The sequence below is a fragment of the Oncorhynchus keta genome, chromosome 29 (genome assembly GCF_023373465.1).
Source record: "Oncorhynchus keta strain PuntledgeMale-10-30-2019 chromosome 29, Oket_V2, whole genome shotgun sequence".
Lineage (NCBI taxonomy): Eukaryota > Metazoa > Chordata > Actinopteri > Salmoniformes > Salmonidae > Oncorhynchus > Oncorhynchus keta.
In genome coordinates, this window is record NC_068449.1 from 41,447,613 (window position 1) to 41,464,940 (window position 17,328).

The 17,328-nt window shown below is 42.5% G+C and overlaps 1 protein-coding gene across 1 annotated transcript in view; it reads left to right on the forward strand.

Moving 5' to 3' along the window:
* The window catches only part of LOC118362091 (neuromedin-K receptor-like), a 37,467-nt gene extending 25,793 nt beyond the window's left edge, over nt 1-11,674 (forward strand). The window contains exons 4-5 of the mRNA XM_035742294.2: nt 8,511-8,707; nt 10,108-11,674. Of these exons, the coding sequence (XP_035598187.1) occupies nt 8,511-8,707; nt 10,108-10,408 (498 nt within the window). The 3' untranslated portion in view covers nt 10,409-11,674. The remainder of the gene's footprint in view (nt 1-8,510; nt 8,708-10,107) is intronic.
* Nucleotides 11,675-17,328: the final 5,654 nt, after the last annotated feature.

The window sequence follows — 17,328 nt, forward strand, 5'->3', positions numbered from 1 at the left end:
TTCAACCTTCCCAAATTCTCCTATGTCACCCCACTCCTCAGCACACTCCATTGGCTTCCAGTCGAAGCTCTCATCCACTACAAGACCATTGTACTTGCCTATGAAGCAGCAAGAGGAACTGCCCCTCCGTACCTTCAGGCTATGCTCAAACCCTACACCCCAACCCGAGCACTCCATTCTGCCACCCCTGGTCGCTTGGTCCTCTCACCCCAACGGGAGGGCAGCTCAGTCCAGTCCAAGCTCTTCTGTCCTGGACTGAGCTGCCCTCCCGTTGGGGTGAGAGGACCAAGCGACCAGGGGTGGCAGAATGGAGTGCTCGGGTTGGGGTGTAGGGTTTGAGCATAGCCTGAAGGTACGGAGGGGCAGTTCCTCTCTTCCACCTGAAGCTAGGACAGCAGAGTCCCTGTCCATCATCCGAAAACATCTGAAACCCTACCTCTTCAAAGAGTATCTTAAATAATCCCACAGCACCCCCCCCTTCACAACATCTGAACCCCTGATCCACATACCCCATGTAAATGTAAAGTATTGCTGCTTAATATTCAGCACATTTACTTCAGCTGTGCTGAAGCTATGAATCAAGCTCCAACACTACTTTTTATTGAACTAGAACATCTAAACCAGTGTGGCTGCATTGCAACCAACAGGCACTGTGATAAGAAATACCGCTGGCCCTGTGTTTCTTAAAATGCTACTAACGGGAGATTATATGCACCTGCGTGTTAAAGCAAACTTGCTTGCTTAACAGCAAGAGATCAACTTTTTTGCTGGTTTATTTTTGTGGGTTTTTGGTAGCAAGCAAGTTTGCTTTAACACGCAAGTGATTATGATACCAGATAGCTGCATCTACGTTCTCTACTCCCGCCCCCAATGAAATGTTGACCTATCAGGCTCATCAGAAACTGTAAGGCTGCTGAATGTAACAATTTATTGGAGTATTTCATTTTTAAAGTAGGCCTACATTTCATTCAACCTTTTCACCTTAAATGGCAAAAGAATATAATATATGCCATTTGAACTTAATTAGCCTACATTTATTTGATAATGTATAGGCTGTATAACTCAATCACGGTTAAAATGATCAGGTCAGAAGTGTGTCAGGAAGCATTGAATAGCTATAAAAGCCATAATTCCCTGACATTCATCATTATTATCTCCATTCAACTGAAATGATGTCGGAGGAGGCTCTCATTTCCTTTTGTTGCTTGAACCTCCGCTGTGCAGACCAGGCCTGGTACTCCAGGTTATATTTGGTCCCTGTCTGATGGCATACACACAAAATCTAGGAAAAATGACATTAGGCTTTGGAGAAATGCCTCGTAATGACACCTGTGAATCCAGTACCCCATCTGGGTATAGAGTGGAGTCGCTCGAAGCATCATCGATTGTGTCTGGCAGCGAAGCAGAACTTGAAAGAGGTTGGATGCATGTTGCTGTTGACTTGTGATTGGTGGATAGATGGATTACCTGGGGAGACCTGGATTTTTGCCTTTAAAAAAAAAATCCAATAAGGCTGTTTGTTAATCCCCATGGTACACTAACGTGTGATACACTGGCTCCTTCTAAACTGTGCAGATAAGAGGGCAGGAGCAGCAGGGGTAATCCTCCTAGTCTTGACTGTTGCTGCATTCCAAATGGCACCCTATTCCCTATATAATGTGCCAAGCGAAAGTCTAACTTTGCACAACATATATCTAGGGTTGCAAAGGATCGGAAACCATCCGGTAAGTTTCTGGAATTTTTCCAGAATATTTCAATGGGAAGTTAAGCCTGGGAATTTGGGGAATTTTTCTTAAATTCATCAAAAAAGTTAGCTTATAACAGTGAACATTTTTTGTGGGATACACATGGCAACTCTAGGTCTTGTGGAATATTTTGGTTAAACTGTCCCCAATTCTATGGAATTGCAACCCTCTGCATGCACAGTTCAGTCTTCCATCACATGTGCAGTGCACTCTTCCATCACATGTACAGCTGATTCTCAAGATCTTGCACACTAATGAGATGCTATTGAGCCCACACTACTACACTGTCTGAGCCAAGGACTACATGCTTTCTAGTAGCCTACAGCAAAGTGTGTTTAAATAATTTCTAACTTGTTAATGATTTCTACTAGTTAGTTTTTGCTACCATGTGGGTTTTAGCTTGCTTGAGCCTGCTAACTGAGTGTTAATTCACCTGTTTCCATACATGTTTGATTTTATCTTACAAATTAGTTGTTTAATCTAACTGCTTAACTACTTATCTGTATATGGAATTGTTTGTTTTCCCCCCCTTTTTTTCTCATCTTTACAGGAAAATGATGTCCACACTATCTGATGTGTGGAGACATTTCACTGCAGCTAATGTAGAAGGGAAAGCTGTGTACATTTGCAAATAGTGTACCAAATCATATGTAAAGAATGCAACAGAGATGCAGAATCATCTGAACAAGTGCATAAAGTTCCTTCAGCACTCACAACAAGCAATGAATCAGACACCTTATCAATAGCAACAGCTCATGGTCCTCCTGGAATCAGAAGTGTTTATGACTCAATGGAGGAACGTAGTCAGAGAAATGCTGATAAATGTCGAGGCTGTGTATGCAACTGGTTCACCTCTGATGCTCGCAGGCAATGTGTATTGTAAGAGATTTCTGAATGTTCTTCGCCCAGCATATACCCCTTCAACCAGACATGCTTGAACTACTCATTTGCTGGATACAGAGTTCAAGTGAAGGTCAAGCAAATCATAGAGAAAGCAGACTGTATTGCAATCATCTCTGATGGTTGGTCGAATGTTCGTGGGCAAGGAATAATGAACAACATCATCTCCACCCCTCAACCAGTATTCTACAATAGCACAGACACAAGGGACAACGGACACACCGGTCTCTACATTGCAGATGAACTGAAGGCAGTCATCTATGACCTTGACCACAGAAGGTATTTGCACTGGTGACAGACAATGCTGCGAACATGAAGGCTGCTTGGTCTAAAGTGGAGGAGTCCTACCCTCGCATCACACCAATGTTCTGTGCTGCTCATGCATTGAATCTGCTCCTCAAGGACATCATGGCACTGAAAACAATGGATGCATTCTACAAGAGAGCCAAGGAAATGGTTAGGTATGTGAAAGGTCATCAAGTTATAGCAGCAATCTATCTCACCAAGCAAAGTGAGAAGAATAAGAGCACCACATTGAAGCTGCCCGGCAATACCCGTTGGGGTGGTGTTGTCATCGTGTTTGACAGGCTCCTGGAGGGGAAGGAGTCTCCAAGAAATGGCCAAATCACAGCCTGCCGATATGGACAGCCCCATCAAGAGGATCCTTCTGGATGATGTATTTTGGGAGATTGGTAAGCAGTCTGAAACTCCTGAATCCTATAGCAGTAGCCATTGCACGGATTGAGGGGGACAATGCTATCCTGTCTGATGTTCAGACTCTGCAGATGGAAGAGAAGAAATCTGTACTGCCCACTTCACTGTTGCTCCAAGCAGAGGAAACTGCAGTTCTGAAATGCATCAAAAAGCATGGAGACTTCTGCCTGAAGCCCATACACGCCGCAGCGTACATTGGACCCCAAGTATACTGGCAAGAGCATCCTGTATGGTGCAGAGATCAACAAGGCCTATGGTGTCATCACTACTGTGTCTTGCCACCATTAAAATGTATTTAATTGTTCCACTGAAAAATACAACTGCTCCAGGATGAAGTCTGAGGCAGGGTTTCCTCTAACTGTTTCCCTGGGCTTTGCTCCTTTCATTTGTCTTTTGATCCTGAAACTCACTTTGCCGGTGATAAGCATACCCATCGAATGATGCTTCCACCACAAAACTTTTAAATGCTCTTTCTGCATCTCTCTTTCTCTCGCTATTTCTCTCTCATTGTCAGTTGCTCTACATACTCCGGTTTTCCCTTAGTCTAACCAAGACCATTCAGCTCGCTTACTGAATAATTCAATGACCATTATACAAATGTAAATGATCATTAACATTCATTATTTATAGCACAAGGTTTCTCCCCCTGTGTTAGTTTAAATCGACATAATTTTATTTTTTCCCCCGTTCGCTTTAAAAAAAAAATCTGCTTCCAAGTGGTTATTGTGAAATATGAGGTCTTGAGGGCAATAATATTGACAATAATAGGAATATTTTTTTTGAAGGATTAACACTTTTTTATTTTGTGTAGCTTCTGGGTGTATAAATATGTATTCATATACTCTCTGGTTATTTGAGTAGACTGTATATTCAAATCAGTAGGTGTTCTGTATGACTGAATTCAAAGGATTTGTAGCTTCTTTGTGTTGAGCCAGGGTGAATTAAATATTCAGTATTTGTTTTGGGCTTTTGAAGGATTTCATGTCCTCACCAGGACTTGTCTTGGAAATGAATGGATCCCACATTAAAAACAGTACATTTGTTTGACATACAGTATGTTTTTCTAAACTATGCTTTTTTTTGCCACATTCATAAATCTGTCACAACGTCAATCGAAGAGCAGAAAGTACTGTACTGTACAGTCTTTTACATCAGTTGCATATATGTTTTTGAAAGAGCATTTTTCGCAACAGTTTTTTTTTTTCTTTGAACAAATGAGCCTTTAAAACCAAAAACACAAAATTGGGTCAATTGCTATTGAAGGCCTCGTGGAATGAGTTGGCCATTTATTTTCTGAATTGCATTTAGTGGTTATTATCTTAGTTCTTATATGCAAAGGAAATAAATACATGAAAATGGACTACACTGAACATTCCTCTCTTAAGAGTTTTCTAATCTCTACATAACAGATGGCCTGGAAAGTGCTCATCTCAACAGAGACTCCTTTTGAGGGTTAAAAACACCCTTTAACTTACCCAGCTTACAGTGATGAGGTTAGTGTTTGTTTTACCTCGCAATCAGTGGGCCCTAAAACCAAAGCCTTTTTTTTTTCTTCAGAGAATTGCATTGAAAACGGACCATTAAACACTATTTCCGAACATTTTCATCTGAGTTCCGGAGGCAGCAATAGGCCATTAGAAGAAACCCACTGGGCACGTACTGGTTGAATCATAGTTGGAGTGCCATGAGATGGGCGGTGGTTGGGACTACTTTGTTGGTTCCCTTGAACAAGGCTCAAGCTCAAACAAGTGCACCTGAAATGCTATATTTGAAAGTAAACAAATACTATTTCAACCCAGGTCTAGCAGAGAGAAAAACCAAAACCACCAGGTCGTCAAAACCCTGTATGGGGGAGTGTGTGTGTGTGCGCGTGCCTGCAAGGGGTCATGGGTAACCGAGTCACCACCAACACTAATGATTGCTGACAGCAGGCGGTTGCTTCAGATTGCGTAAATGGGGAGTGCAAAAATGAGGCATAATCAACCCACCTCATCACCTACCTAATCAGACAGTTACTCTTTCTGCGGCACCCATCGCTCTTTCCCTGCCACCCTACGGTGAGTGGCACTTATGAGTAAATATGTCCCACTCCTCTCCCTTTTGAATGAATGCATACCTGATCCATTCTTGATAGCTCCGCAGGCTTTTAGGTTGTATTTATCCTCACTTGTTTTTGAGTCTCTAGCTCCCCTGCTCTTCAATGTGTGTGCTCGAGTGTTGCGCGAGATGCCACTTCATTTGCTTTTTACTAGGATATTCATTGTGATGAATGATGGTTCATTCAGCTGGTTCTGGGTTACACTGTACTTTCCATTTAGTTTTGAGCTGGTGTGTGTGTGTGTGTGTGTGTGTGTGTGTGTGTGTGTGTGTCTGCATGTGTGTGTCTGCGTGCGTGCGTATTAGTATGCATTCTTATGTGTTTGTGAGTGTGCGCTACATGTGTTTGTTGCTGTGACTGTGTCCTGTATTTTTTTACCCAGTGGTTGATACATTCCCTAGCTCTTTATCTTCATAGCGTACATATTATTAACAGGGAACCAAACCCACTTAACATAGACAGAATCCATATTGCTCCCGCCAACCAGCCCAGCAGTAGTGTTACTAACACATTCTGTGACCTCTCTAGTTTTCTCCCACGCCACAGGCTTTTGTTTTGTTGAGCTGTCCTCTCATTTTAGCCACAAGTGTCCTCTAGCAAGTAAATGTCCTTTCTCCTTGTCAGAGAACAACCATCCTCCATTTTTATCTCCACTTACTGACATGGAAAAGGAGAAAATAGACTCAATTATCTATATTTCCTGATATTTAAGTGTAAACACTTCTTTAAGGTGTGTGTTGCTGTTATTTGCTAGGAGTAACATTTCTTTCAGATTACAAAAACCGATTGTCCTGGAAAAATCTGATGTGATTATTTTCCTGTGATTGAAAATGGCTGTTGTCCGCTTATCTTACTAACACTTAAAAACCCTGACTTATCAACTGTCTCATTTGCTGTCCTCAACTGGTCAGAAGTAGTGCACTTTAAAGGGAATAGGGTGCCATTTGGGACACCACATTTGTCTGTGACATGTTGACTACATGACCGTTGTTTCTATTGGTTATTATAAGACATGACCACATGTAGCCACGGGCAGAGACTGGCATTTTACTAGGTATGCTAGTATTGCTTCCTTATCCTTCCAAGAAACACTGAAAACAACACATTTAATGTACTGTCCTTAGGTACAATACCATTGATATGCCAGCCAGACCTGGGTTTGAATAGTATTTGTTTTCACTGAAATACTTTGAGAGTTTTTAGTTTGGCGTTGCCGGGAGTGCCAGGTTGGGTAGCGTTTGCATTGGTTCCAATGGCTCCATCAAGCCACACAAGCTCAATGAAGGACAGAAAGAAAACAAGTACTATTTCACGTCATGGACATGAGAAATATAAGATTATCTTGCCTTGTTTCAATTATTGTGCAGGCATCCGTGAACTTTTGTCACTCCATATTGGCTGCCAGAAATAGAGATGAGGAACATTTGTATTGTATTTTAGTTCTCTCCGGGTGGTTTTCCTTCATTTTTTGCTCTCTGCCTGTCTGGGCTCAGTCGTGTGGCGCACTCTGAACTTTGCTTTTCTGAGCCTTTATGAACAGTCCTTCTGTTGAAGACAGCCAACTCTTTTCCCATGCTCGTCCAAAGACAGACAGACCACACCTGTCACTGTGTACGCTACATGTATCCACAATGCTACAGGACGTGGGAAGATTGCTTTATTCAGGAAATCTACCTATCTTTCAATATTCAACCGTTTTCAGTATTATTCTTAATTTGACAGTGACATTGCTGCTTTTGTACCGTACACTTACTGATCCAGTAAGTCTTTAGGTGTAGATTTTCCTTGATGCTCATCAGTTTTTGAACAAGTCCATTCAACCTTGAGCATGACCATATTTTACGTTTGCGATAACAACTCCTACCACCATCTAACAACCACACCATTGTGCAGTCTACCTACACAAAGCTACGGGCTTTGTCCAAAATTGCTACCTATTTAACCTAACCCATAGGGCTCTGGTCAAAAGTAGCGCACTATATAGGGAATATGGTGCCATTTGTGACAAATCCAAGCTCTCTCTTCAGAAGAGAAGCCATGTCCTGGGGATTCAAAGGGGGGCTAAGATCTTTCCTGCCAGTCTCTCGGTAGGCTGAATGGTCAGCCTCCGTTTCTTTAATCATCGAGGCCACAGGTCCTTTTTGAGGAGAAGAGAGATGTGCAATCATAGCAGTCTTTCCGCAGTGGACACAAACGCATGCGCGGTGCACGCACACTCGCATTAAGAGGCTCTGTTATTATCTCCCGCCTGTCAGATCTGACGCCCACCTGGAGAAAAGATCACCCCTTAGTGTGAAGAGTATCGACCCTGAGAAATGTCTTCAGTCTCTGAAATACTTCTGGGATTGTGGTGCAGACTACAGAATACCACCAACTGGTGATAGGAAACTGAAAGCTGGAGTTCACTTCTTCCCATTTCAACAGTGTTGTTGTGTCTTTCAGAAACTGTGTTTTTGTCACCATTTTCTCCCTGAAGAAAATGAAGGTTTAAAAAGGCCAGTGAACTGGGGTGTTTTTTTAAGCAAGATATCTAACCACCACTTTATTTATATATCTATATCTACAGTAACATACATTTAGTTTTGAAAAGTGCAAAAGCAGACACACAGACAGGGTTTTTTCACTCTGATGCACTTCTTCCCTAACCCTGGCCTATTATCTTTGATCATTGTAGCCTGTAAGTTTACTCATATACACTCCAGCTAGTCAGAGCTCCTACCTGGCTCATTAAAGCACACACACACACACATACACACACACACACACACACACACACACACACACTGGAAGAAGGAAACCACAGACTAAAGCTTCATTTCCCTTCTCCAAATGAAGGAGAGACAGCTCTCTCTCTCTGCTCTCCACAGAATAATAACCGCAGAGTGCACTTTACAGGCTAATTAGCTTAATTTGTCTGGCTGATCGAGTGGCAGGAGAATGTGTCTGTTTATCAGCAGACGCCACACAGTGTCCAGACAGCTCGCCTCACGGGGTTGAACGAGAATTGAACTAATGTTACCTGACACCTCGCATCTCCCTCCCTCACCTCCCAGGTGGTCAAGATGATGATCATCGTGGTGGTGACCTTCGCCCTCTGCTGGCTGCCGTACCACGTCTACTTCATCGCGACGGGCCTCAACAAGGCTCTGATGAGGTGGAAGTCCATCCAGCAGGTCTACCTGTCAGTGCTGTGGCTGGCCATGAGCTCCACCATGTACAACCCCATCATCTACTGCTGCCTCAACAGCAGGTAAGGAGAATCCACACGTGCACACAGGCAGGCAAGCAGAAATGGGAACAGGCAGAGGTACATGCACCCACGTGTGCGTGCAAACGTAGGTGCATGTGCGCACACACACACACACCCATGTAGCTATATTTTCATGGTCGATGGTTGGAAAGGGCATGGAAATTATATGCATCCTTTTGGCCTGCCTCTGTGTAGGTTCATAACAATCCTTGAAAAACAACTAAGGTGCATTAGGAGGTCGAAGCTTTGAACATCCGGTAATCCTCCAAACACTGGACGAGAAGACATGTGCTTCATAAAAGGTCCAGGGCATGGCAATCCTGATAACATGTTCTTTTGTGATTTTCATGCACTTTTGAAAATGCGCAAAAAAAAAACTAAACAATTTTAGGACTGAGGATTGAAAGTAAAGCTACTTCGAGGACATCGTTAAGAAATGCTGACGAGACCTGGAAATCAAAGCATGGTTTAAATTGGTTACCATTGTATGAATTTTGAGCATTGTTCTTTAAACCACTCAGTGCCTGTGTGACTCATTCTTTCTGCAAACAGGAACAATGCAGGTACAGAACCTGGAGGTATGGTGTCAGGTGTAGTCCTATAAGACCCTCTCAACGTCACCTCGTGTACGTACACACACACAAACCTATACACACGTAGCTGTATTTCCATGGTCAATTAATCCTAATGCCATGAAAAGAGCATGGCAATTCTATATCCATCGAGACAAGCTCTGTGCCTTAGTCTTTCCTTTGCCCGGCCTCAGAAATCTCATAACCAAATTAAATACAGAGCAAGAACTGCCTTGAAGGAGCTGCAGTGCTCTGAATCCAGAGTCTGAGCGTTGATGAATGCTAACTTGTGAATGAAGCACCCCAGTGCACTTAGGTACACGCAGGCAATTATCTAAACCACATATAGCACTCTTACCATCAACACAATCTGGCTATTCATGAAGGATGTGCTGTGTGGTTGCTTTGCCCCCTTCATGATGTGTATATATAAAAACAACATTTAAATATTTTTGGGCTATTATTAAGTAAGCCTTGTCTGAGCCAAAATGGTCAATAGGGCAGGAGCCTGTTTCGGTAGAGGTGAAGCAGCTTGTGTGCTTTCGGTTGATGATTTATGTCATTCTACAACTCTCTCTTAAACCTCCCTGCACTGTATACATTGGAATGTCATTTGTTTACTCCTGCCATATGAAAACCTGGATTGTGTTCAGTAGGTGGAAAATGTTTTGGAAACATGGCGGCACGTGTATTGTGCTACTTTAACTCTTCCAATAGGAACACAGATTTTCCTTTTCACAACAGCGTGCCCTTGAACACTACCCTGTTTGTAAAATCACATGTCATTCACACCCCTGCCCCCTTCTCTATTCGCCCCCCCTCCCCCAGGTTCCGGGCCGGCTTCAAGCAGGTGTTCCGCTGGTGCCCCTTTGTCCAGGTGTCCAGCTATGACGAGCTGGAGCTGAGGGCCACGCGCCTCCACCCGGCCCGCCAGAGCAGCATGTACACCTTGTCTCGCATGGATACTGCCGTGGTAGTGGTGTATGACCCTGTAGACAGAACAAACAACCAGAACCAGGCCAGGATGAAGAGCTACGTCAACCCTAGAGTGGAAAACGGGCTTGGTTGCAATAGGAACGGGGCCAAGGCAGGCTGCGCCCCCAATGCTGAGGCTGAGGACTTCTCCTAAAGGAGGGCATACGAGAAAGCGGACAAACACACTGGCATGTGTTCACACACACAGGCATGTATAGAGTGGTAACTTATACTGTGTACAGTACATGCAAAAACAGGTAGACATTGCAAACATGCATACAAGACATGCTGTCCCTGTCAATACACACACATGCAAACACACACTTTTCAAAGAGTTCAGAAAACACATGTTAGATGAGAAGCAGGAATTCATTGTCAAATATAACCATCAGATAACATATTGTTGTACGGTCTGTAATACTGAGTGTACTGTATATAAAAACATGCATATGAAAAAAAATATACAAAAAATGCCTGGCCAAGTAACATCCTGAATGTAAAGGCTACTGAGTGTTCAAAACATTATGAACACCTGCTCTTTCCATGACATAGACTGACCAGGTGAACCCAGTTGAAAGCTATGATCCCATATTAAATCCACTTCAATCAGTGTAGATGAAGGGTAGGAGACCGGTGGTTAAAGGAGGATGTTTAAGCCTTGAGACAATTGATACATGGATTGTGTGTGTGTGTGTGTGCCATTCCGAGGGTGAATGGGCAAGACAAAAGATTTAAGTGCCTTTGAACGGGGTATGATTGTTGCTATCAGGCGCACTGGTTTGTGTCAAGAACTGCAACGCTGCTGGGTTTTTCATGCTCAACGTTTTCTGTGTGTATCAAGAACGGTCCACCACCCAAAGGACATCCAGCCAACTTGAAGCATTGGAGACTACATGGGCCAGCATCCCTGTATAAAGCGTTCGACACCTAGTGTCTCAAGGTGTCGAACGCATTTTACAGGGATGTTAGGAAGGTGTTCTGGATGTTTTGTACACTCAGCTCCAAATGTATTGGGACAGTGACAATTTTGTTGTTTTTGGCTATGTACACCAGCACTTTGAACGTGCAGACTGTCAGCTTTAATGTGAGGGTACATTCGTCCCTATCGAGTGAACCATTTAGAAATTACAGCACTTTTAGATATATGCCTGCTAGATACCAGAGAGAATGCATTTTGGGGAGCGACCTATATCTTTAGGTAGTGTGTCCATAGTTACCATGTGTAGCGGTGGTTTTTAGCTGTAGTCTTACGTAATGTATAGAATGACTGGTCCCAGTTTAAACAAACTACAATTTATAAAGGCTTCATATGGCATAAATATAGTCTTCATAAGCACTACAGATTCTACAAAGTCTAATGTCATGTAGTTACATCATGTATAGAATGACCAAAGTATCCCATCTATCCCTCCTGTCACACCCTGATCTGTTTCACCTGTCTTTGTGATTGTCTCCACCGTCCTCTAGGTGTTGCCCATCTTCCCCATTATCCCCTGTGTATTTATACCTGTGTTCACTGTCTGTTGCCAGTTCGTCTTGTTTGTTCAAGTCAACCGGCATTTTGTGTCTCAGATCCTGCTTTTTCCAGTCTCTCTTTTCTCGCCCTCCTGCTTTTGACCCTTGCCTGTCCTGACTCCGAGCCCGCCTGCCTGCCTGCCTGCCTGCCTGCCTGCCTGCCTGCCTGCCTGCCTGCCTGCCTGCCTGCCGACCTGTACCTTTGCCCCCCTCTGGATTTACCGACCTCTTTCTTACCCTGATTCTGCCTGCCACCCAGTACCGTTGCCCCACCTCCGGGTTACTGACCCCCGCCTGTCTTGACCTGTCTATTGTCTGCCCCTGTTGGAATATTAAACTATTGTTTATTCGAAGTGGTCTGCATCTGGATCTTACCTTCATACCTGATACCTCCATTATGCCCCAATTGTAACCTCTATAGCAACTTAGTGATTTCCGTGTTAAGTGTTAGTGTGTATGCACGTTGTTTTTCCTCCGACATGGTCAACGTTAGGTCACCATTAGCAAAAAAGCAAACTTAACGATTACACAAATTTGCACATAAATAACTCGCAAATTGTTTATTTAAAGCGGCGGTCATTGATCTGAATCTGAATGCTTAGTACAGCGTAAATCTTTTTTACTGCTAATGTTTTAAAGCAGTATCCATATTTTTCTGTGTTTGAGTAGCTTTGTGGTTATGCACGCTTTCAAATAAGAAAACAATTGCAGGAAAAACTGTTGCGGAATGGAATTAAAATAGCAGATGACAGTTTTTACTACTACTTTTCTTTTGCCTTCATATTCCCATTGAGAAGTGCGTCACCTCCTGCATTGTACTTACATATAGTACTGTAGCTTTGAACAAAATGCCCACAAGGAGGTCTTTAGATGATCTTGTGCGTGCGTGTGCCCACGGAGCAGAGTTTTCATGATCACAGTGTGTGTGTGTGTGTGTGTGCATCCACACTGCAGGGTTTATATGACCACAGTGTTTAGAATCTAGATGTTAGGTATAAAACCTTGGGCCATCAATTAGATGGATGCCATAGTGAAAGAGGGTTGCCATCCCATCACTTCCAGTAAGGGGTAGTATTTCTTCCCTTGGTGTGTGTGCTTGCGTGCGCCTACTATGTATGTGTATGCGTGTGATCCTTCAGGGTTTAAATCAAGTGCTGGCACTAGCACTAGGCTTCTCTTCAGCCTTTGTCATGTTTGGCTCGACACGCCAAGAGAACAACCATGTTTGGTTTAGGGTATTTCTTCCCCTGACCAATGAGAGTGAGCCGTGTTATACCCAACAGCCCAGTGCAGTATAATGACATTACGTGCCATAGCTCAGGTTCCACGACTGTCTGATAGGGGGTCTCCTGCAAACTCCCTCAGGGGGCAAAGATAATTCAAAGCCTGAGGCACCGGTCTCACCTTGGCCCCCCCCAAGGCCCTTGTAGACGGTGAAGTGTTGTATTATTATTTTTTCTCTATCCAGATGACAGACTACCCACCTGTGGCCCTCAGCTTGACTTAAAGATAACATGAAAATCACAGCTGTGTGAAGGGGGGGGGGGGAGAGAAAAGAAATCATCCTGCTTTTTGCCAGTGTTAAGGTAACAAACTGTATACACAACAAGTCACGTTCGATAGCGTTCATATATCAATGGGGTTGCATCGCTGTGAAAGGTTGCATCACAAGTGATGAAAATGTAGTTCTTTAGTTTAATACCTGAGCATGATACCAAACGTCAATGAGTCGGTTAATCAAAAGATAATAAGAGCATTGTAACTTTGATCAAAGACATTCCTAGATGTTTTTTTCATGACACGCACTTTTGTTTAGTTTTGAAATGAGCTCATGTGACCAGTTGATTCGATAGTGATGTAAATGCATATATTACAGTGAAATCAGGCTAGATTCAGTTTAATATTGCCATTCTGTGAGGATATCGCCAATGTTTCCTTACCCCAGACGTGAAGTCACCATGGTCTTACCAGAATATGTAAAGATAGTGACGTTAAAACCACTGTAGTTATATGCCACTTAAGCTTAATTTTCTATGTATATCACTTAGTGACATTACTTACGTCACTATAATAATGTATTCAACCATTGTAGTTGTGTGTCAACTAATCTGATTTATTACTTGGATATCACTTCCGACATATTCCTCTTATGTCATTATAATGACGTATTGTCTAAGATTTAGGGACAGGTTGTCCCATAACGTGTCAACATTCTGACATATTTCTGATGAGGTATGTCTGGTGTAGTGTTGCTGGAGTATGCCAACAGAATGCTCTAAGCCTTTATGAAAGAATGTAAAGAAATGCTATATTTTGGATTTCATCACCTGTTGTCATGATGTGTTTTAGCTCCTTGTATTTATCATTCAATCCCATTTTTATTTTGATAGTGTTATTCGTGAAGATATGGTTTGATACATCAAGAAAATACGTAAAGAAAAAAAAAACTGTTGCGATGTCAGTCGTCCATTGTATATTTATGTTACTGAAGACAGTGTTTTTAAGTTTAATGTATAACTAATAGTGCCTCTATCAAATGGTACGTCTTTTTGCTTTGCAGTTGTCCAGATTAACTGATGTGACTTAATTGCAAAGGGCCCTGGATAAGGATATACCACAGTGCAATCAGTCACAACAGCTTCACAAACACTCCGTGCTAAAGGCAGCATACGGTATGCAACAAACTCCCAGTTGACATGTGCTGTGTAGTGATGTAACATTGGCGTAAGATATTATGAATGTTCATGTAGTGCTTATAAAGTTTTCATGTGATGCTTATGCATGCGGTACAAAGTATTTCTGCATAACTTCTAAAGTTAGATTTTAATGGGCCAGTTTCATGGACCCAGATGAAGTTTATTCATGGAATCAGATGTTCCTTTGAATAGGCTTAGTCTGGGTATGTAAACCCAGCCTGTACTAAACTGTATTGTTTTAAGGTTAATGTCAAAGTTCTGTCTATGCTCTTATCACGAATGCTTACATCTACACAACCCAAAATATTGAATTTAACTGACTTTATTGTAATACATTTCAAATTGACGAAACGTACACTTGGAGAATCCTGTTTGCTCAGATTGAAAAGTGTTTTATGTAGTTCTGTACATTTACAAGCACCATATGAACAGTGACCAGCAGCATGTGTATAACTTGCAGTGTTTCACAGTGGTAACAGTAGCACAGGGCTTACCAATTTAAGACTTGTAATCATAAATCAATCCATTCAATTCTGTACATTGTGAACACTTTTGTGTTAGCTATTTCTGACCTACTGGTGGAGTTTTGGTTGACTTTCGTCACAACGTGGACTTTGTCAATGTTGATGTAACGTGTTTGGTTTAACGTGATCCTGTAAATAAAATAGTTTTGTTCTCTATTAGGTGTCCCTACTAATTATTCTCGTTGATGCTGTGTCGACATTCTGTGGTATTTACATGACCATTGTGTAGTTGTGAAAGTCACCCACTAAAATACTACTTGACTAAAAGTCTAAAAATATTTGGTTTTAAATATACTTAAGTATCAAAAGTAAATGTATAAATCCTTTCAAATTCCTTATATTAAGCAATCCAGGTGGCACCTTTATTTTTATTAAATATTTTTTAAGGCACACTCCAGGACTCCATCATTTACAAATGAAGCATTTGTGTTTATTAGTGTAGTATTATCTAAAATAAGGACGCATGACAACGAGGTTCTAGCTCCAGCATGTTTACTAACCTAACCCTCGCATGTCATACATAGGTACAGATACCCTAAAGGGACATCCTACTACATCTTCCCCTCTCCCATGAACAAGAACTAAACATGCATAACTGAAATGCAATTTGGAAACCAGTATTATTATCTAACATGCTACTTCCCATCCTGAAACAGTATGAAAGCATTAAATCACACAGTATGTACATTAACTTTAGGTACAGTCTCTTTTTGCTGGGTATGGTCCCCAACAGTATGTTTTCTCTTCACATAACAGTCTTTCAGCCACTCTGGTGGCTTCACATCCCTTTTTGGACACGTTTGTGGCTCTGTGAGCATTCTCTCTCCTTCACCCTCTTTTTGTGCATTTTCTGTGGCCTCAGTTTGTGTGGCTGGTAGAGCTCTGAGGTGTGTTTTGTTCCTTCGTACCTCTTCTGAGCCTGTGTCCACCACATAGGACCGTGGGGCATCCGCTTTCCTTAGCACTATTGCTGGTGTCTTTGAGTTTGTAATCCACACGCGTTGACCTTCGGTCAGCTCTGGCTTCTCCATAGCACGGTGTCTCCGATTGAAGTCTCTAGTTTGTGTTTGTTTCTGCCGTTTGTCCCTCTCAGCGAAGGCCTTCCTGTTAGGCCATCGGGGTTTAAGCTGAGCCGGCGAGACAGGAAATGGGGAACGCCGCCTCCTGCCCATCTGGAGCTTGGCGGGCGACGGCCCATGATGTAGTGGTGTAACTCTGTAAGCTAACAGAGCCCTGAATGGATCCTTGTTCTTTTTCAGCAGTCCCTTGACTGTTTTCACAGCTCTCTCTGCCTCACCATTACTCTGTGCATGGTAGGGGCTACTGGTCACGTGTGAAGTCATATTCTGCAGGGGACGAATGCGAAATCCGTCAGCACTAGCCACTGGCCTGTCCGTGTTTGCGCCAGAGCCCATTGAACTTGAAGTCGCAAACCCTGAAATCCCGCCAGCTTCTTCCTCTTGCAACAGGTTGCTTAGCAGTAACTTTTTGTCTTTGCTCGTTAGCTAGCACAATAATGATATGCGTTTGTCTGTTTTATCTCCAACAATGTGCCCTCCCTGCTTTGAAACAGCCTGAACGCATGATTTACTTGGTACGTCCTTCACGTTTATGTCAATTCTAAAACCACTTCTGACAACATGTAGTATGATCTAAAATAAGGACGCACGACCACGAGGTTCTAGCTCCGGCATGTTTACTAACCTAACCCTCGCATGTCATATATAGGTACGGATACCCCCAAGGGACATCCTACTACATAGTGTGTCCGCCAGATCAGTGTCCGTAATGTTTTCTTGATAAGTGTATATTGGACCATTTTCTTGTCCTGCTTAGAATTGAAAATGTAACAAGTACTTTTCATTGTCAGGGATAATGTATGGATGAAAAAGTACATTATTTTCTTTAGGAATGTAGTGAACCGATAGCCCCAAAAACGACTTAAGTAGTACTTTAAAGTAGTTTTACTTTACTGATTCACATCACTGCCATTGTGTCGTGGAATTTAGCTACTGCAGTTTTCCTACGAAGAAAAGTGCTTCAAGGTTTGTCTGGGATTCAAACTACAACAACGTGTTCACCCCACCACGTTTTGGCATCCCTTGTGGATGCTCTGTCAACATTCTGTGGTACAGTATTTACATGATCATGATGTTGCAGAATTTAGCCATTGTGGTTACCCTTGAATCTAAACTAATTGTTAAAGTGTCGTGGGGTACTGTCAAAACAAAGCAGATATCTAACCAATTATCCTCAACTAAAGTCAAACCGATGCTTTCCTACTAGGAATCAGCCGTGCATATGGTCGTGGAAGGGAATATTAGTCAACCGCTCACCCA